The 21,313-nt window shown below is 46.3% G+C and overlaps 1 protein-coding gene across 2 annotated transcripts in view; it reads left to right on the top strand.

The window, feature by feature from the left end:
• The window catches only part of LOC138511037 (uncharacterized), a 183,040-nt gene that overhangs the window by 115,402 nt on the left and 46,325 nt on the right, over positions 1 to 21,313 (top strand). For both annotated transcript variants that reach the window (XM_069626557.1, XM_069626556.1), the window contains exon 4: positions 10,120 to 10,252. In XM_069626557.1, coding sequence (XP_069482658.1) covers positions 10,120 to 10,252 — 133 coding nt within the window. The remainder of the gene's footprint in view (positions 1 to 10,119; positions 10,253 to 21,313) is intronic.

Below are 21,313 nucleotides of genomic sequence, written 5' to 3' on the forward strand. Positions count from 1 at the left end.
TGGATTTGAGGGGCAGCCAATGAAGTGAGACCAAGGTCCTGTCCTGTGTTCAAATTGCCTGGCACAACATGCCAGCCATGGAATGAAAGGCACACTTTAATGAATGAAGGGCAGTCTTGGGATATCTCCAATCACCAGAGCATTGTCCCTGTCAATTTTAGACATGACTAAAGCCTGGACCATTGATCAAAAGAGTCCAAGCAGAGAAATAATATTTTTTCAAATAATCAATAGGGCAGCTTTAAAATATGCTACCACAAAGAGAACCTGATATCTGATACTGTATTGTGGATTTTTTAATTGTATGTGTAAAAAGCCATATTTATGGCTAAATTATAAATAAATGTGTTTTAAAAACTGATATCTAAAAGTTATTGAGCAGACCCAGTGGCGCACATTTAACCATTTATAACTATGGCTCCAAGTGTTTTTCACTTTTAATGTCTGTCATAGTTTAAATATTCCTGTATTTTCCCTACATGCCTAGTAATATCTAATATCAGTTTTAACATGGACAGTCACAGACAATGCTAGTCTTCACATGCCCAGTAACATCATTGCCTGTCTCAACATGCATAACAAGATGTATGGTCAGTCCCCACATATATATAACAAGCATAACTAGTTCATGTATCCGACTCCAGCGACGAAGGAAGGAAGGGCTGGAGCCCTATCCTCTCTGAGGGACAGCCTGTACCTGGCTGTGATCACCAACTCCACTCCTATGCAGGAGTACGGTGAGAAATGCGAATTCTGCTCTGATATTTACGAGGCTTCACTTTAAAAAGCCTGCAATCGCCTGATCAGCTTCCTACAAGAAGCAAATCCTTATATTTCATTTGATTTCACCGAAGCCGACTTCGAAATTGCCAATCCAAAATGGCCGCCGTTTTCTCACACCTATGCTAGGTGCAACTTGGCCTTCTGTTTGTGTCCTGATTGGCCACTCCCCCTACTACAGCCAATCGTGGTGGCCAGTAGGCGGAAGCCGGCACAATCTCACAAAGGCACCATCCACTAAGGCACTGCACTGTCTGTGCCTGCCTTCATCCGACTCCAGCGACGAAGGAAGGAAGGGCTGGAGCCCTATCCTCTCTGAGGGGCAGCCTGTACCTGGCTGTGATCACCAACTCCACTCCTATGCAGGAGTACGGTGAGAAATGCGAATTCTGCGCTGATATTTACGATGCTTCACTTCAAAAAGCCGGCAATAGCCTGATCAGCTTCCTACAAGAAGCAAATCCTTATATTTCATCTGATTTCACCGAAGCCGACTTCGAAATCGCCATTCCAAAATGGCCACCGTTTTCTCATACCTATGCTAGGTGCAACTTGGCCTTCTGTTCGTGCCCTGATTGGCCAGCTCCCCCTACTACAGCCAATCGTGGTGGCCGGTAGGCGGAAGCCGGCACAATCTCACAAAGGCACTGCACTGTCTGTGCCTGTCCGTGCCGCTGATGCCCCGGGCCCAGTTACGCTGCTCATCGCCATCATTGCTGCCGTTATCACCACAGCATAGTCATCAATGCTGACCTGTGGCCATCTACATCATGCAAGTAAGACACTGTTTCTCGCACGCAATGCTGAAATGTACTCGCCAAGTTTCAGCAAGTTGCTGATTATCTGTCCTTCCAGATACATCCCGCTATCGGCTGTCAGCCCAAATAACTTTTGACTTTAGTAACCAACTCCAAAACACAAACTTCTATTCTTTCATGCTATTGCCAGTTCACCGTTACTTACTGTAACTATTGCTTGCCAGATATTGCTCCCATCTCGATCCCACGCTCCCGATTACTACCTGAGACTGCCTCAACGCCTTGACAGTCCTAGTGCATTCCGTTCAGCGCTAACACACTATTGTTCCTTGCAACACTTACATCGCTCAGTTAAAATCAATGCGCTGCCCGAACACGCCCACCCCACTACTGCACTAAAACCTATCACTGTGCTCCCCCTATAACGATCATAACCTACTGCTGCATTCATTCGCCATGCCTAACAATGCAAAGGACTAATATTTACATTGTGCTGCATCTATAGCTGCCTACTTATTTGATCTTTCGATTTTGAAACACTTCACAATTAGCGAGTCAGCTGGACATCGCTTTAGAACGCCATCGTATTTCACTCTTTGACCATATTTCTGAGCCATCTCAGACAGACGTTTGCATTTTTTATTAGTCAGACAGACTAAATCTGTCTATTAGACAGACGTCTCAGACAGATGTTAGTATTTTGTATTAGTGTACAATGCACCGTATCCACCACCACCACACCTAGCTTGCTATATACCCACTCTATAGACACTACACCTATCCTGCTACTCACCATTTCGACCGATAGAGACTAAACTACTACTCTTACTCTGCGGCCTGCCTACCACCATCGCTCGCATCATAAAGCAGCCTGACAAGAGAATGACATTTCTTGCCTTGTGTTTTTTTTACCGCTTTCTGTGCTATACCCCTCGACCACACAACCCCCAGCACGCTTTATACCCGCAACCTACACAGTGGAAGTCATCACATCACCATTCTCATCACCATGCCCAACCTCTTACTCTCCGACAACATAGCCCCAACTCGATTTTTACCAGCAAACATCCTTCCTAACCTAGGTCACTGGATCATTACAAGTATTACATTGCCAAACCCCATACTCCCCGACAACATAGCCCCAACCTGGTTTCTACAACCCTGCCTTCAAATCAGCATAACCTGGCCCATGAACACCCATCCCGACAACTACTCACACCACCCAAGCCACATGCGATCAGTCTGCCCACCACCCTATCTAGCACAACCATGAACAGAAACTGTAGACTAGACTCTAGGACGGACCAAATTCACACTCTAACAATGCACAGCGGGAACCTAACCCCGCCACTCCCTCCACACACACCGCATTATCTCCAGACAACAAGCATAACCCCACCCCACCACCACACACAAGCAAACCACAGCCCATCACCCAAACCAGCAAAGGTGCTCTCATTAATGCAAGATCCTGTAAGTGACTTCAATGCAGCACTCCAACTAAGTCAATGCCTAGTCTGGGATGCCCAATGGAAGCCCTTATTTATATGTTTTTATGCCAAAGTTCTTAAATCTGGATGATGAACCCTTATATAACACCCCTCTCTATGGATCTCCCCGACCTCACTGAGCCAAGAAGTAGGTTTGTTTTGCAAATTAAAAGGTTTATTTGAAGAATTAAACAATATATATATGTCACACATTTATGAATAAAATAATATTTGAATAGCACACTTATGAATATAACAGGGATCAACAATGGGTAATATTACAACAGCACAATGGGCCTCATTCCGACTCAGGCGTTAAGGGGTTTACGGCGCCGTAAACGGTGCCGACCCTTAACGCCTGATTACAAGGTTCCCTTTGCGGGATGGCTTTAACGCCTGCTTTTTGCAGGCGTTAAAAGCCATGCCGCAAAGGGACCTTGGCGATAATTACGGCACCGTAATTTACGGTGCCGTAATTATCGCCTTTCCCCATTCCCATTATGCCCTATGGGGCAAAAATGGGAATGGGGAAGGGGCCATTGGTGAATGGGGAATTACCGCCCCACTCACCTTGGAATGGGGCGGTAATTCCACCATCCACCATGGCGGAATTGCAACCTTAGCGGCATGGACCATGGTGCTAATAGCACCATGGTCCTCCGCCAAGGTTGTAATGAGGCCCAATCTCTTTAATCTGAAAGGAGTAGGCAGAGGAAGGATTAGGTAGCAGAGAATACTTTTATGGTTCAAGGAAATGCAAGATGGGAAAGAATGCAGTACAGAAATAAACTTGATATGAATTCAATCAGAAGATAATATAGTCACTTTTTCCCCTGTGACTACTCACTCCCCCCACTATGCAGTATGAAGAGATGGAAAGGAGGGTATACAGGTTTCAAGAATACAATCAATAATGCAGTTCAATTCCAGTTCCCCCCAGCAAGCTTACAGAAAACCGGTATGATTTTAAAACACAGGTCAAATTGCTTTTGAATGTGATTGCAAGGAATGTAAAAATATGCTAAAATGATTTTAATTCACTAAAGGATATTCAGAATAAGTGATAGTTACTTTAGATTGGTTCAGGTCAACACTAGCAATGATTCATGAATGATTATCAGATTGAAAATGAAATTCAGCAGTGGAAAGCAAGAAGCAGCTATTTTTAACATGTGGTGAAATTGAGCTAAATTGCAATTTGCGGCACTTTTTCCGCGTGCGTAAATCGCAATTACGGAAAAACTATAAGGAATCGGAATGTTGGTGTGTTGGCAAGCTTAGTATTTTAGCTTTAAAATGACAGTTACATTTCGCTTCTAGGACGTACGGTTCAAAAGATACGGATGTTTTTGTGAAGGTAGATTTTCAGAAATAAAGTCCAGATTTCAAAATGACAGGTGGGCTTTACAGATTTGCCAACAACAGGATGGACACAACATTCTAAATGCAGTTCTGGACAGGTTGAAATGGATGGGATAAGATTACTTTAGACTAAGAGATGACTATGTGCAGTTCTAGACTAGATACTCACTCCTAGTTTTTGGAAGGGAATGCGCCTCGTCAAAGATCTGGTCAAGGGTTTAACTTTGCTCGCCACCGGACAGGTCTCAGGCACTGAGTCTGCGTTCAGCACTGCACGGCGGTCTGGTCTGGCCTCTTGGACTGGGTCTGATGGGTTCTGGATCAGCTCTGCTTTCTGGGTCTGGACCTTGGTTCTAGCCCAGGGTTCCTGCCTAGAATAGAACAGCTCAGCCCAGCTGTTGAATTTCAGGTTGCAAAAGATTCTGAGGCCTGCTGAAGAGAATTCAGCTTGTGGATTAGGCCTCTCTACTTCAGGTTCTAGAGCTTGGTTCTATAGTCTGGTCTCTGGATCTATCTGGAGTCTCTGTCTGGATATTATCTGGATCTGGAGTCTCTGTCTGGATATGATCTGGATCTGGAGTCTTCTGGCAAGGTGCTGCGCGGGAATCGTTGAAGTGGAAAAGTGAGTGTCCTCTAGCCTGTCCTAAACAGTCTCTTTTTATGTGTTTTCAAAGTGGGTGTGGAGGCTGACTCTACATGCCCAACCCCCTAAGGATTTGATAGGTTAGAGATTCTCCTGTCGCCTGACAGGAGAATGGAGTAGTGTGTCCAAATGAGTCAAAGTGATGCTGTGTTTATGGTTTAGCTGTAATCCCTCCCTTCTGCTTTCTCATAGAAAATCAATTTTTGATAACAAACATGTTTCCCAGATACACAAGTTGTTCATAATACATATACACCTCACAGATTACTTAAGGTGCATTCTGTTCCAACTCTGATTTTCCTAAGAGCTTTAGTTCAGAAATGACAACTTATTCGCGATTTTGGTGGGTTTGCCAAGATTGGTTCTGAACCAAATTTCACACAGACATGCACACCCTCTCTGAGCATATTACTGTAAGTTTTTATGTTGCTAGCATAAACACTGCAGCTACAATATTAATAATTACAGGGTTTGACCTCAGAACATCAAACGCCGTCCAGCTTAGTCTTGAACTGTGAGTACATTTTCCATTTTAAGAGTCTCCAAGTTGTACATTTTTGTTAGCTTGGAACACTTTGTAAATTGCAATTTTATAAAACATATATTTGCTCTCAATTGAATTCACATCTCAGTCTGGTCCGCCCCCCCAGAGCTGGGTGAGTCAGATGTCACATGGCCTGTCTCTCCCAGAGCAGTTGTTTGACCAGTCACACCCAAATCAGCATATTCCATTCAGTTGAAAGACTCTATTGTCTCTTTCCTCCTGGCTGCAGGGAAAATCACCTCCCTCCGATTAACATGTCCATGCGATCTCCTGTCCTGTTGGCAGGGAGGCCCCAGGTGTGAAGGGTTCTCATGGAAGCAAGCCTTTTGGAGTTATATTTAAATCAGATTGCCTCTAGTCAATTTCAACAGAGTTCCTTGTGAAAAAATGTATCTTATAACTTAAATAAGCAATATATCTTTAAATCAAGTCTTCTGACTCAGAATATAGCTTTAAATTGTATCCACCTCTTAGCAAGTCTTTCTTTGGCATAGTTTGAGTTCAATTGTTCACTTTACAAAGAAACTGGTGGTTTTAAAACGCCGGCTTTCTGGTAGAGGTGAGTAACGGTACTGCACCCATTTTTGACAGCTGTCTTTACATCAATATCTTTAAAAAGGGGATTTTACTTTGATAGCATAGGATTCTTGCTGATATTGTGTTGATGTGGATTCTTGCTGTAGAATTATGTGAAACACCCAACAAGAAGGTTGGATCTTTTTGGTGATCTGTGAGCCATGATTTTAGCACATTTTTGACAATCAAGAAAATGAATTCCCAAACAGCTCTAGGTTGCTTTTGGCAATCAGTATTGCTATTTCCAAGTGGTTTCAGGCTACTGTGTGTGTAGCCCAATGGTGGTTTTAGGCAGTGACCTCCTGTGCTCACTAATATAGGCAAAAGTGGGAGGCAACCTATTTTTCTGGATTTTACTGCACATTTTTGGATGGTTTTGAGTGAGCAGCATGCTTTCCAGTGGCCATTCTGATGTTTCTGCTGCCAGCAATGCACAGTACTGTTGTAGGGCTTGGATGCGTGGGGTAAAACATCCCACAATCCTTAACCGCACATGCACTCGACATAGCTGACATGATCACATCCAATGACCTTGACTTCATAGCTATCACAGAGGAATTCATAGCTATCACAGAGACATGGCTCCACGCGGCATCACGACCAGCCCTTGCTTTAGCCATCCCTAAGGAATACTCCATATTCCGCCAGGACAGACAAACAACTAAAGGCGGAGGCACACATAGTCAACCAAACATTCCCTTCTGCTGAACTGATAACCATCGAACTAGCCCCAACCAACACAAACACCACCACCATCCATCTCCTCTACACACCACCTGGTCCCATCTCCACCTTCAACGATGACATCGCCTTGCTGCTCTCCAACAATACCAAACCCAATTCACATTTACTCATACTAGGCAACTTCATTCTTGGCTATAACACCAAAGACAACAAAGCCAACCTGATCGCCAACACCATCTCAGAGCTAGGATTCTCCCATCACATCCTACAACCCACGCACAACAAAGGGAGAACCCTTGACTGGTTAGCAGACCTTAACTGTGACACCACCATCCTATTCAACACACCCTGTGCCTGGACTGACCACCATCTAATCACATTTACTATCAACAAAAACAAACATGCATCACCACCCACACCTAATGCCCCACCTGCATTTACTAGAAACAGTAAACATATCACAGCTGAGAAACTTATCCCACTACTACAACCTATCATTGACGTCACACCAACCATTGCCAATGCCACAGATCTAGTTGATCTTTACAACTCAACTATTCTCAAAGCCATCAACACCATTGCGCCACTCAAACTAGGCAAAGCCAAACCACGCGCTCACCTCAACTCTTGGTTCACCCCTGAATTAAAAACGCTTCGAAAAATCAAGAGACATGCCAAATCAGTATGGAGACATTCCCCCTCAATCCACAACAAGTTGTCATATACCTCAGCCTCCAACAACTATAAGCAAGCCATCATCAAAACTAAAAATAATATGTACAACGAAAGAATCAGTAAGGCCAAATCCAACACAAAAGAGCTCTTCAATATCCTAAGAGAACTTGAATCCCCATCTCCCATGCCTGACACATGCACCAAAGATACCTTGTGGTGTACAAATATACAAGAAGCCCTCCTTGGCAAAATTGCCATGCTCCAAGCTAAAATTGAAGTTAAGAAAGCGAGCCTCATGACTGCTAACAACATCACACCTTCCCCTCCCATCAAACAAACAGACCACAGCATCCCTTTCGAATTCCCTACCATCACCACAAAGAGGTCGAAGACATCATATCCACCCTGAAACCATCCAAATGCCAAGGCGACACCTGCCCAGCCCCAGTAATCAAAGACACGGCCAAACAGTTAGCCCCATTCATTACCTCACTCATAAACTCCTCATTCACTTCAAGCATAGCACCTGACAACCTTAAAGACTCTTGGGACTTACCACTGATCAAGAAACCTACATTGGACCCCAGCATTCCCACCAACTACAGACCCATCACAACAGTGCCTTTTCTTCTAAAAATCCTAGACAGGGCAGCCTACTTGCAGATCCAACGCCACCTACAAAACAATAAACTAAACTAAACTAAACTAAACTATATATGGCCAGTAATAGATATGGCCAATTTTCAAATGTCAACTAAAAGGTATTGCCAGTCACAAGACACCCAGTATTGTGTATAGCCAGTCCCCATGTTGCCCCGTAACAGTATGGCCAGAGACCAACTCTCTGGTGGCAGACATGGTCATGTGCCCAGTAACAAGTATGGTCAATCAACACTAGCTCAGTCACAGTATTGCCAGTCTCATCCTTCTTTATAAAAGTCCAGGCCAGTCTGCACATTCCCAGTAAGAAATAAGGCCAGGCTCCACATGCCCATTAGCAAGTGTTATTAGGTCATACATGCACAGTCAGAGATATGATGCCTAATGACACATATGATCACTCGCCAAATGCCAAGTAACAGATATTTCTTGTCCCGCTTTCCACAGTAACATGTATAGCCAACCTCCACGTTGCCCAGTAAGAGTTACGTCCACCCTTGACATGCAATGTCAGAAATGTTCACATGCCCAGTAACAGGTATGACCAGTTGCCACATGTTAAATGAGGTGAATGACCAGAAAGCCCAAGTAACAGAGAAGGCCAGTACCAACATAAGCAGTAACATATATGATCGTTAACCACACTGCTAAGCAACAGATCTGGCCAGTTCCCACATGAACATGAATAAATATGTGGAGCCCTCTGATGGAAAGTAACAGGTATGTCCCTCTCACACAGCCCCTCCCATTGACTAACTATTTAGGCGGTAGGCTAGCCAAGCCTGATGCTGTTACGGTCAAGGATTGATATAATATGATTGGTTATTCATAACGCGCTTAATACCCAGAGGTTTCGAAGCACGGACCTGGGGATCGAACCTGTGTTGCTCCGTGTCGTCTTGCTTTCAAGGCGAGCACGTTGCCCCTGAGCTATCCTCAGCCACATGCTTAAGGCAGATATGTCAGGTTCCGCAGAAGACTGAAGGAGCAGTCAGCACCCCTTGAACTAAAGGAAGCACAAAAACAGCAATTCATGTCTACCACTTTCCTAAGGTGGCATGCACAGGGACCCTGCTACCACCGGCCAACTTCAGAGCAGCTGAGTCAAGAAGACTGGGAGAGCACTCCAGTGAGGGTTGTTCTTGTTGGGTGGCTCATTCACCGGGCCAACGCAACCCATGCAGTCCATCACTTACTGTTATCTTGACCACCTTGCCTGCTTTGTAACCCCACCCTCTACGGTGAGATGTCCTTGCCTACAGATGTTCAATGTCTTCCTATATTTTACTTAAAATACAAGAAGGAACCTAATGCTTAATATGGAAAGCAGAGATCCCTATGGATACGCAAAATGTATTCCAAAACAAGCCTAAAATATGTTGCCTAATTAATTACTTTCCAGTTTCAAGCACAGCCGAAACCACTCCCTTTACCGAAGAAGCAATGTTGGTGACTGCTTTTAGAAATAATGAATAAACGAATACAATCAGCGTAGTGAAACACATGAGCACTTTGATACACTTGCATGTGTATAGGCGCTATATAAATAAACATTACCATACCATACCATTATAGTTGGGACGTATAGATAAAAAGCGGATAAAGGTTAAAAAATAATTTGAAGATTCATAATATGGGCACAAAAAAGCATAATTATAATAGGTTATTTATAACGTGCTTAATATACAGAGGTTTCTAAGCACGGAACCGTGGAAACCTGTGTTGCTCTGCGGCCTGTTGCTTCCAAAGGCGAGCACGTTGACCCTGATCTATCCTCTCGGGACATGACATCACAACCACCCTTTACCTGTTGCTGTGCACTTGAGTTACTAATGATAGGCACCAGCAAGAATGTAACTCTGAAAATGGACGCAGAGATATTGCAAGTGTCCTCCATGCCAAACCTTTGAGGCAGCCAGTCATTGTCTTTCCTATTTATATTTACAGGTTCCAATACGGAAAGTCCAGTGCTTGGTCTAGAATCATGGAAAATAGGTGTCATTTCTGCAGCAGTGTTTCTGGTTCTGGAGGCCATTGTGCTGGTAATCTACTGCAGAGTTTGCCGCCATCGAAAGAAAAGGTAGGATATATGATTTGCCTATAAGTGTGTAGATTGCCATTGGTATAGTCTCATAACGCTATGGGCTTGTCTAGGAAGAGGCATGGGAGTTGTGGGGGTGCATTACACCACGATTCTGGATCCCCAGTGGCCATAGACTGAGATCATCAGTGAAAGGGTGTGTGGGTGGAGTATGATGCATGCATAAGTGGAAATGTCGGTTGTGCGTGACTTGCAGAGATGTACTTCGATCGTAGAGCACTCTTCTTTTCTCAGGGCCGAATGAGCATGTGTGTAGTAATAGAGATCCCAGCATAGTGCAAGTGATACTTAAAGTCAAGCAGGATACTTCTGGCAAGTAGATGCACGGGTGGAAGGGTGTGTGTGTGTGGTCCCTGGGTGAATGCCATCAGGTGTCATTCATGCATGTGAGAGACAAGAGGGATGTGCTCTGACCACTGTGCTGCGAGAAGTGAAGTACCTCTGAAGAGAAGAGCACTGGGAATCCTCCAACCTGTTTGGACTCGGGTTTCCATTTAAGGTTATAAGTGGAAGCTCTAGCCCTATTTCCATGGGACTAAACCTCAGATTTACACAGATTGATGCACGCCCTTTCCCTGACAGTCAGCCCAGCGTTTCTATGTACACAGTTTGCAAATCCAGCCATGATTCTACAACTTGTTGTGTCCAAGTTAAGTGAATTTCTTACCGTTCTTAATCAGAGGAACTGATGCAACATTCACAAAACTGTATTGTAGGTAAGATGGAAATTGCAGTGAAGCATGCCTTCCTTATGTACTCTGATAGCTACTGATAGTTTAATGGAGATCAATGTTACTACGGTGGTGAGGAATATGGTTACGTACACATATTTAGATCCCCTATGTTTATTGTGTTCTTGTTTTTTCAGATGTTATTTATATTAAAATCAAACTTCAGTTCATATTTTGCTTTTGATATGCCTGCCTACAATAACAATATTTTCCATTGATGAGAAGTATCTCCACATTTTAATGGTCTTTTTAATTGCCCTCAGGAAATACAAAATAAGACAAGTTAACATAGACAGTACATATAATATGCAGACAATGGTCCTGTAAATGTTCCCCTCTGAAAACATGAATAACTGCGCAAATTTACTTGAAATTGGCACCACGACAATATTGAGCAATAGGAGAGGTTCATAGGTGGATATTTTTAGGATACAGGAAACACCACTAGGCTTAATTATCTTGTGGCCTTCAAGCCAATACCCACTTGTAAGGTTCAAAAGTTTAAAAAGGGCACTGATCTTCTGGTTCCATTCCTGTGCTGATTCAGACCAGCTAAGGGGCCATCTGTGGCTATTCCATTGACGGAGCATCTCTGCAGACCGTCTAGCAGGCAAACATGGTATGCTGGCCTTTGCATTTTATATCAATCCGTGGAACTTAGACTCAACATTCATGACAGTCTGATCAGCTTTCTGGAGGAATCTGGGCTCTGAGGCATAGCTCTGACATGGATGTCCTCCTTTCTGCTGAATAGTTCCCTGTGCATTGTCATTTTGCATCTCACCTCCCAAATGTTTGTGTTGTGTTGTCCCTCAAGGTACATTAATCCTTTCATGTTTCAAGATGTATGCCAATCTTTTGTGAAACATGTATATTTCCTTCATCTTCAGTATTTCACTTAAGTGGATGCTACGCAGTGGTATTTGAGACTCGAGGGCTATCCCAGGCGTCTAAATCTATTTAATTATTTTGCAGCTGTACATAATTCGATTCAGTCAAATTTCCTCAAATTGAATAGCAAAACAACCAAGATTATGATCTGTGAAGAAGATGGTGATCTGTTGTACTAAGAATTTTGTTCAGATATTCTGGGCCCATGCCCTCCGCAGTCCCCTTACCTACGAGGTTTGGAATCCGATAAATGGCAATTATTCCTAAACCTTCAGGCAGTGTAGAGGCATTTTCAAATGTATGCTATTTTCAACTTTGTTGTTTATGTCACCCGTCCTCTATCTCTGACTCAAAATCTGGATAAAATATGTGATAGCTCCTTAAATTCCCTGAAGACTTAATGACTGCAAAGGTCTGTACCTTCAACATTCACAATATTCATTCAATTGGTTGCTCCTTCCCCAAAAGGTGTTTCTGATTGAAGGAGCACTTTACTGCCCATCCATCTCATCAGTACTAGCTGATTGTCTTCTGTACAAAGAATTGCATCCAAAGCCTTGTGTATAGATTACAGGGTCTCACTTGACACACATTGTATTTATTTTATTTGAATTTTTGTTCAGTGCCGGCCCTACCCAGAGGGTTACAGAGCACCGTCCAAGGTTCAAAGGTTGAAAAGATTGGAAGTGAAAGAGAAGTTACACAATATTTTCAGGAGAAGATTAGAATAGACAAGTGATAGCAAAAGTCTGAGGGTCAGGGATATATGTGGGGAAATGGGTATGTCTTGATGCTCTTTCTGAAGGTGGTGGTGGAGGGTGTGGTGCCGATGTGAAGAGACAGAGTGTTCCAGGATCTGGGCTCCCACTGGGTATGTGTTTGGTTTTGTGTGCATGTTCGTTGGAAGAGTGAAATGTGTAGGAGATGCTAGCTTGATTTTCTTGATTTTCTGGTGTTTGTTGTGGTGATGGTATTCAGTTTGTAGTGAAGGTAAGATGGGGGCTAGTGGTGGAGGACTTTGAAAACAATTAAACGTCCTTTGGGGTACGGTGAGCCAGTGGAGCTGTGTGAGATATGAGGTAAATGTGTGAAAGTTTGGGTAGGTGGAGGATGAGTCTGACTGCTGTTTCTTTTTTGTGGCTTGCAGTGGGGCAAGGGTGCTGTTGAGAAGTCCAGTGAGGAGCATTGCTGTATTCCAGTTTGGAGAGAACCAGTGCTTACACTGCAGTGCAGAACTCATCAGGCAGGACGTGTCTGATGTTCGGTAGGAGGTGCAGTTGTAGGTTGCATGTTTTAGCGACAGCAGCTATATGGTATGTGAATGAAAGGTGTGTGTTGATGTTGAAGCCAAGGGGTTTGTCAGGTTTGCAGAGGGATATGTGTGGCTTGCCGATGGTGTTACTTGATTCAGCGTTTGTGTTTAAGGGGGCAGTTGAGTTGGTATTATGTTTTGGAAAGTTTGAGCTTGAGGAAGTGGTTGGCCACCCAGGTGGTGATGGTGGAGAGACAGCTTTTAAGGCAGCGAGTTTGTGAGGGGAATGAGATATGGAAATACATTTCTGTGTCATCTATGTATTGGTGGAAATGGGCGATGTGTTTATTAAGGGTCTGTCCATGTGATTCAACATATAGGTTGAAGAGGAGTGGAGATAGGGAGGAGCTTTGCAGGATGCCGTACTTGACCGGGGTAGGGATGGATAGAAAAGGGGCATGCAGACAAATTGTATCCTGTCAATAAGGAAGGAGATCAACCAGTCAAGGACTTGCATGACAGTTTCATCCTATGGGCTAGGATGTGGAATTATAATTGTGTGGTTGGCGGTGTTGAAGGCTGCAGAGAGATTGGGGAGTAAGAGTAGCACTGTGTGCCCTTTGTCAGTGATGTTGTGGAGGTCATCAAGCATCTGAAGTGTAGCAGTCACTGTGCTGTGTCCTGGTTGAAAGTCATATTGGAAGGGTATAAGTAGGTTGTTTGCGGTGATGTGCTGTTGCAGTTGGGCAGTAACAAAGCAATCCATGTTTCTGGCAATGTATGGCAGTATAGGGATTTTTTTTGTTTTTGTTTCAGGGATCATGGGTTGGGAGATTTGTTTTTAGGCGAGGTGAGATTTGTCCTGTTTTGAGTGCAGAGGGGATAGCGCCAGGAGTTTATGATGTTGAGCCATTGGGGAGCGAGAGTGGTGATGCAATTGGATGTGGCTCGAGGTGGGCATTCATCATCTAGGAAGTGTACAGGTTTTCTTTTGGCAGTTGCGGTAATCAGGGTGTCTATAGTGATGGGTTCTGTTGGGAGAGCAGTGGGGGGCTTGCCTGGTGTTGTATATTTTGGAGTTGAAGTAGTCCATGAGGAAGTTGCATCCGCAGTGGATGGGGGTGTGGAAGGTGTTGATGGTTGTTTGGAGAGGGATTTGACAATGTTGAAAAGTTTCTGTGTACAATATGTGGTGAATTGGGCCCTCATTACGACTCAGGCGGTAAGTGATTGAAATTACCGCCATGGCGTAATGAGAGTTAACGCCATGGTCCGATGGCGATAAGAGCGCCACATTACGACCCATCGCGCACGAGCATTACGCCATGGCGGTAACGTAAACTACGCCATGCCGTAAACAGCCCTTACCGCCCTCGTTAACAGCGCAGGGTGACCTACCGCCACCCATCATTGCGCCGACCGTAGTCAGCGGTCACCGTAATTAGCGGTGACCGCAATTAGGCGGAACCGGAAATAGCGTAATCGCAGCGGAACGGGAAACAGCACAGCGGCCATCTTAAAAAACACAATCCATTGCCATCCTACCAAACCACACCACAACCAACCCTCAAACCCTGACATTCCCATAACCCACCCATTTCCACAGCCAACCATGCCTAAAGTTGTCAAGAAGGCATGTGACAGGCAGCGGCAGGAGCGCTTCAGTCGAGAGGAACTGCAAATGCTTGCAGACACGCTCCAGGAGAAGGCTGATGTTGTCTTCTCCAATGAGATGACCCGAACAGCCATAGGCCGCAAAAAGGAGGTGTGGGAACTTGTGGCACAACGTGTCAGTGCTGTTGGAACCACCCCACGCACCTCCAAACAGTGCCGCAAGAGATGGGACGACCTGCGGATCAGGGTCCGGGGCATTATGTCTGCCAACCGTAACCTGGCCCTGGGAACTGGCGGGGGAGCAGACTCCCCACTGAAGATGCAGCCATGGGAGGAGACATGTGCCTCTCTGATTGGCATTGAGTGCATCGAAGGTGTCGGCGAGATGGAGAGAGGGGCCCCGAGATCTGGAGACACAGGTAGGTGCCTCATATCCAGCCTTGCAAGACACCCTGATACACTTGCACGTGACAATCACAATGTGGCAGACGCAACACATCAGCAGATGAGCCACACCCTGCGCACATGCAGCATGTACACTGTACAGTAGGCAGACACACACCTGCATGCAAAACCGAACCTAAAGGGAGGCAACCTGTATGTCACGGGCTACTAACTCCACCATCTATCCATTTCACTCTTCACAATGCCTGCTCAATGTCGGCTGAACCATCAATAACAGTCACCCTCCTCTGCTCCACCACAGGCTCGCAATCGGACACTGGCAGGGACGACAGCACCAGCACCCCAGCCAAGAAGGCCAGGAAAGTGGGAGAGGGGAACCATGCATCCACCTCTGCTGGACCCAGGCAGAATCCACGCCAGGCTGAAGAGCCCAGGGCAGCAAAGTCCCCCGAGGAAGGGGTCGTGACAGCACCTGCAGCCCAACCACACCCACTGTTGCCCACTGAGGGCAATGCGTCAGCAGGGAGCAGTACTGTTGGGGAGACTGCAGCCATCGCTGCCTGCTCCGACAGTGATGTGGAGGATGACACCGGACTTCACCACAACACACAACTGCACTCACCACACCTATCCCCAATCAGCCATCATGGAGATGACACCCTGGGCCCATCGCCAGCTAATTCATGGCCAGCAACTCCAAGCCCAGTGGGAGTTGTGGAAGATGGGAGTAGTCCCATTGGTCCCCCATTGGCACCCCCCATTGGGCCAGAATTCCAGCTGTCGCTGGAGCAGATTGCCAACAGGCAGGAAGCACTGGGCACACTCCTCACGCAGCATGTAGCAGAATGTGTAAGTACCAGTGCAGCCATGGAGAGGAGTGCTGATGGCATCAGGGCTGCCATCCAAACTGCCAGCAGGGACATTTGCACCGAACTTGCTGCAGGGCGGCAGATGATGAGCCAGCTCATCCAGACAATTCTGGACACATGCCGTACTGAGCAGCCCGGTACATCCTCGGCTGCAAGTTCAGCACAAGCCTCTCCCGTCCGCAGGTCATCCAGGACCCTGAGGAGCACAGGCAGGGGGGCCCCAGGTTCCGGGAGAGGGGGCAGTCAATAGTGTGCTGAACTATACTCACTTCACTACGGGCACTGTCACATGTTTGCAGGGTGTTCAGGGGGGAGGGGGAGGGGGGTATTGGGTGTGTTGGAGTGTTCAGGGGGGAGGGGGAGGGGGGTATTGGGTGTGTTGGAGTGTTCAGGGGGGAGGGGGAGGGGGGTATTGGGTGTGTTGGAGTGTTCAGGGGGGAGGGGGAGGGGGGTATTGGGTGTGTTGGAGTATGCAGGGGGGAGGGGGAGGGGGGTATTGGGTGTGTTGGAGTGTTCAGGGGGGAGGGGGAGGGGGGTATTGGGTGTGTTGGAGTGTGCAGGGGGGAGGGGGAGGGGGGTATTGGGTGTGTTGGAGTGTTCGAGGGGGAGGGGGGTATTGGGTGTGTTGGAGTGTGCAGGGGGGAGGGGGAGGGGTACTGTTATACCTATTCAGTAGTACAATACACTTTTCCTTTTCTCACAAACTAAAAGTGTGGACATTGCTCATTGCGTATGTGTGCTTTATTGTTACAGTCCACAGTGTTGACATACCAGACACACACAGTGCCCCAAGTGCCATCCATATGTCACACACTCGCTGTGTGTGCTAGAAGTATCGGTCAATGACATTCTGACGCATAATATGGCCCTCCTGTGCATCGCTGCCTCCCTGAGGTGCTGCCCCATCCCCATCATCATCATCCCCATCATCAGGTGGTTGTGGTTCTGCGTCAGGGGGCAGAGGCACGTTTCGTCTGATGCACATATTGTGTAGCATGACACATGCCATGACGATCTTTGCAACCTTCTCATGGCGGTACAGGAGTGCCCCGCCAGACCTGCTGAGGCAGCGGAAACGTGCCTTCAGTAGGCCAAAAGCATGCTCTATCACCACACGGGTACGTGCATGGTTATGGTTGTAGTCCTCCTCATGCTGGTTCGATGGGTTCCGGACTGGTGTGAGGAGCCACCTCTTCAGGGGATAGCCCGCATCACCTGTAAAATGTGAGAAAAGAATGTGTCAGGAACGAGATTGATATGTGAACATGACGCACAACCATGCCTTGATTCTGACTGTTACTGTGCACCAATTGGAGTTGTGGTTATGGATTTACACTGTGCAACCAGTATGTGTTCATGGCTCTCATGTACTGTTTTGCGTGCTAAAACACAATGCAGGGGGGACGATTGCCTTGTGAGTGGCCATCCACTGTGTCCGTTCAGGCCGTCATTCATGTGACCTTGCACGTGTCCTGTGAGCTTGAAGCTCACATGATAGCAACATCGATGTCTGGCTCATTATGACCCCAGTGAGCATTACTGGTGTCAATGGGGACAGTTTGTGGGTCTTGTAGTGGTGCATTGATGTCCCTGTCTGTCATGTGCTTCCTTTGTGCGCAGTTGTGGGGGACAGGCCTTTCAGTAGTTGGTGCATGGTGACGTGCATGTTGGTGTTATTCTTTAGGGTCAATGCGGCCACAATTTGCACAATGCACTTGCAAATGGTTGTGTCGTTTTTGGGATGCACTTTCATTCACATGTTGGGATGATTAGGTCAGGCATGATGTGTACACTTCTCTGTTGACGTCAGTGCTGCCACAGGGAATGATCTGGCTACTGCTAGTTGCACCCACCCCCCTGTATCTGCCAGATGTAATGTGCATTGGTACGTCATTCAACACCCACTTTGCATTTCTATGCTCATGTCATTAGACTCACCGAGTAGGTAGGATCTTGGGCCTGCATGTCGCTCCATGTAGCGTGGTATTGTTGAGTTCCGAAGGATCATAGAATCATGGGTTGATCCGGGGAATCTGGCACAACAATGTGTGATGATCCTGTTGGAGTCACAGACCATTTGCACGTTGATTGAGTGGAAATGTTTACGGTTGCGGTACGGTACCTCCATGGCATGTGGGACCACCAATTCAACATGGGTGCAGTCAATGGCACCAATGCAACCAGGTATGCCGGCCAGTGCATGGAAACCCACTTTGGTGTTGGCAATCTCCTGGGCAGACCGTGGTAATGAGATGTGGTCATCTGTGTGCTTGAGGAGGGCATCGAGCACTTGCATCAGTGTACGCGAGAATAATGGTTGTGATATGCCATGCAAGTGCCCCACTGTGTGCTGGTAGGTGCCTGTGGCCAGGAAGTGGAGCACGGACACTACCTTCAGTAGGGGGGGGGTGGCAGTGGGTGTATCAATCATGCTGACGATGTCGTTGTGTATCATGTCCACAATGGTGGTGATGGTGTCCCGGTCCAGTCGGTACAGGGTGTGGATCTGCTCAGCGGTGAGGTTGAATGGGCTGGGTCTGATGCGTGGGATTGGGGGCTGCCTGCGTGGTGGCACTGGCTGTGCTGGTGGGGCTTGCTGGGCCTGCCTTGCCCTCCTTCTCCTCCTGCGTCTCCTCTGTGCAGCCTGTTGTTGTTGTTGTTGTTGTTGTTGTAGTTGTGGTTGTTGTAGTTGCTGTTGTAGCACTCGCATTGCTATCAGGTCCTCCAGCCCCAACATTGCTAGTCCTATTGGTATCATTGTGGAGTGTGACTGGGTGTGGGAAGGCGTGGGGTGTGCTCTTTTTGTACTTCCTGTGTCTGTATTGCCTTCACCTGTGCTGTTTCTGTGCACCTGTGGCAGCTGCATTCACTTTACATGGCCCTTTACGGTTGGTTCGCGATGGCGTAATTTGCACCATGGCGGTAAGGTACTTAACGGCCTGGGTGATGGCGTTAGGGGCATGTCCGCTTGGGTCGGCATTCCCGCACCTTTCCGCCATGGCGCTAAGTACGGTGTGGATGTTCGCGTGCGCGCGCCCTTGGCGCAGTCAGCGGCAGCGTTAGCTACGATGCCGCTAGTGACATCGTAGTTTACGGTCACGGGTCGTAATCGGCCCGAGCGGAAGACGATGGCGGTAATCGTTTACCGCCATCGTTTTTCGCTTTGCGCCAGGGTCGTAATGAGGGCCTTGGTGTTGTTGGAGGTAATGGGTGTCTTGGGCATTGCATGTGACTGTCTGAATTTGTTGAAGCAGTGTTTGAGTGGTGGTCTCTTAGCGGAGTATGGGTTATTTTGCCTGACTCTATCTAGGCATCTGGTTCCTGCTTGGTAGAGAGGATGGACCTGTTGAATCGTGGTGGATGGTGGTGGCTGAACGGTTCTAACCAGGAGTTAGAGAAATTAAGGTGGAACATCATAAGGCAGGAGTGTAGACTAGAGTAACAATAGTTGAAAAGTTTTCACACTTGCATGAGAGGTAAAGGAAACCACAAAAAAGAGGGGCATCAGTGGAGATGGGGTATAATGCTGAAGAAGTAGGCAATGAAAGAGATTCAGAGTTCCACTAAAGAGGAAACAGGGGGGGGATCTAGCCAAGGAGACAATCAAAGATAACATTGAAAAGATAAGGAAAAAGAAGAGGGCAACAGGGAATAAGGAAGATGAAGGAAGAGAGAAAGTAGGTTAAGACACAGGCCCTGATATACTTATCTAAAAGGCTGTGAATGAAGGGGTATATGATTGAGAATTGGTAGAGGATTGAAAAGGCACAGGCCAAGTTAGTGAAAGGAAGCCATACGGAAGAACCAGTATTGAGAGCCTTAAGGTACAATCGTGTGGTGAAGTTTTGAATTGGTAGGTAAGGAAACTTAGGTGGAGACTAGAATTAGGAACCTTAGACAGAATGGAAAATTAGATGCTGGAAACCAGCCTTCAAGCCTAGACAGGTGGTCTACCACCTAGTGGCAGCTCTATGGGTGAACCTGGAGATATAAGACCATGCCTGCCATTTGCAGCGGCCTAGGCTTAACAAGCATGATGCTTGTGGGGCTCTGAGACAAGAAGATGAGGTGCTCTCTAGACCAATGGGAGCAAGAGAGGGAGTGGAGCCATTGATTCTGAAATCCAACAAGTCAAGAAGGAAGGCTTGGGAAGCCTTGGGCACTGCAGGTCTGTCAGTGGCTGTATCTTGCGAACTATCTCTGAGGAAACCTTGTTATAAGGGTGGTGTAACCCAGAGACTTGATTTGAACCCAATGCAACTTGTTCAATATTTGTTTTGTCTCTATTTTGGTAACCACGAACTGGAATCACCCGTGTCAGGGGTTGCCTCGAAACTCACCCAAAAATTACTAAAGTAGTCAAAATGGAGTGTACCCCGGTGCAAGAAGTAACACAGTTTTATTTAGGGCTGAGATGTAGCTGGGACATCTATATTCAAACAGATCGCGGAACAGAACTGCATGAAAAGGCCCTGTCAAAGAAATGCCCCTAAATCTAGAACTTTTATACAATGCAATGCAAAGTAATTAGCATTCACAATTGCGCAACATGAAAAAATCTCCCCACACAAAGCTGTTTGGTGTTTGTACTTTGAACCTTTATAGAAAATACAATATGTGATGTCCCAGTCCACCCCCAATAACCACAGCACAAAGTTAGTTCATTTAAACATTTGAGACGACCAGCGGAACTTTAATCATCTGCCCTGGTCACCTCATCTCCATTCACATGAGAAGCACTTACCACCATGTCACCATCAGAGCCTTCAACCACAGACGTACTGCTACACAAGTGTTGCATATCGAGGCTCTCTAACCCTTTTTCCAGAGCAAATGTACTACGGGGCAATTTGAAACTGCCGTGGTTCTTTTTGGTTCCATTAGAAAATCATATTTTACAAGTGATTTTTGAATTATAAAATGGTCATGCATTCATTACTTGTTTGCAGAACCTGCAAGCTCTGATCTATGACCTTGAAAAATAACACCCATTGTATACTTCTTCCAGTAATGGCCTGGGATAGTCACCAGCCACAGCGGCTTTTTCCGCACACGAAAGGCTAACACATGTTTTCTGCAAAAGCAAGCTTTTAAGGCCTATTTACCACGTTTCGTCCTACCAGTGAGTTTAATTATACTTACCTGTGCACCTGTATTTCTGAATTTGTTTTATTATGGATTTTATTTCACAATATCAGGAGCCCCCACCCATTTTACAGTGCTACTCTCGCAGCTGATAAATGCATTCCTTTATGCCTCATTGAACTTGCATCTTTAT

The sequence above is a fragment of the Ambystoma mexicanum genome, chromosome 6p (assembly GCF_040938575.1).
Source record: "Ambystoma mexicanum isolate Mex_15411 chromosome 6p, UKY_AmexF1_1, whole genome shotgun sequence".
Lineage (NCBI taxonomy): Eukaryota > Metazoa > Chordata > Amphibia > Caudata > Ambystomatidae > Ambystoma > Ambystoma mexicanum.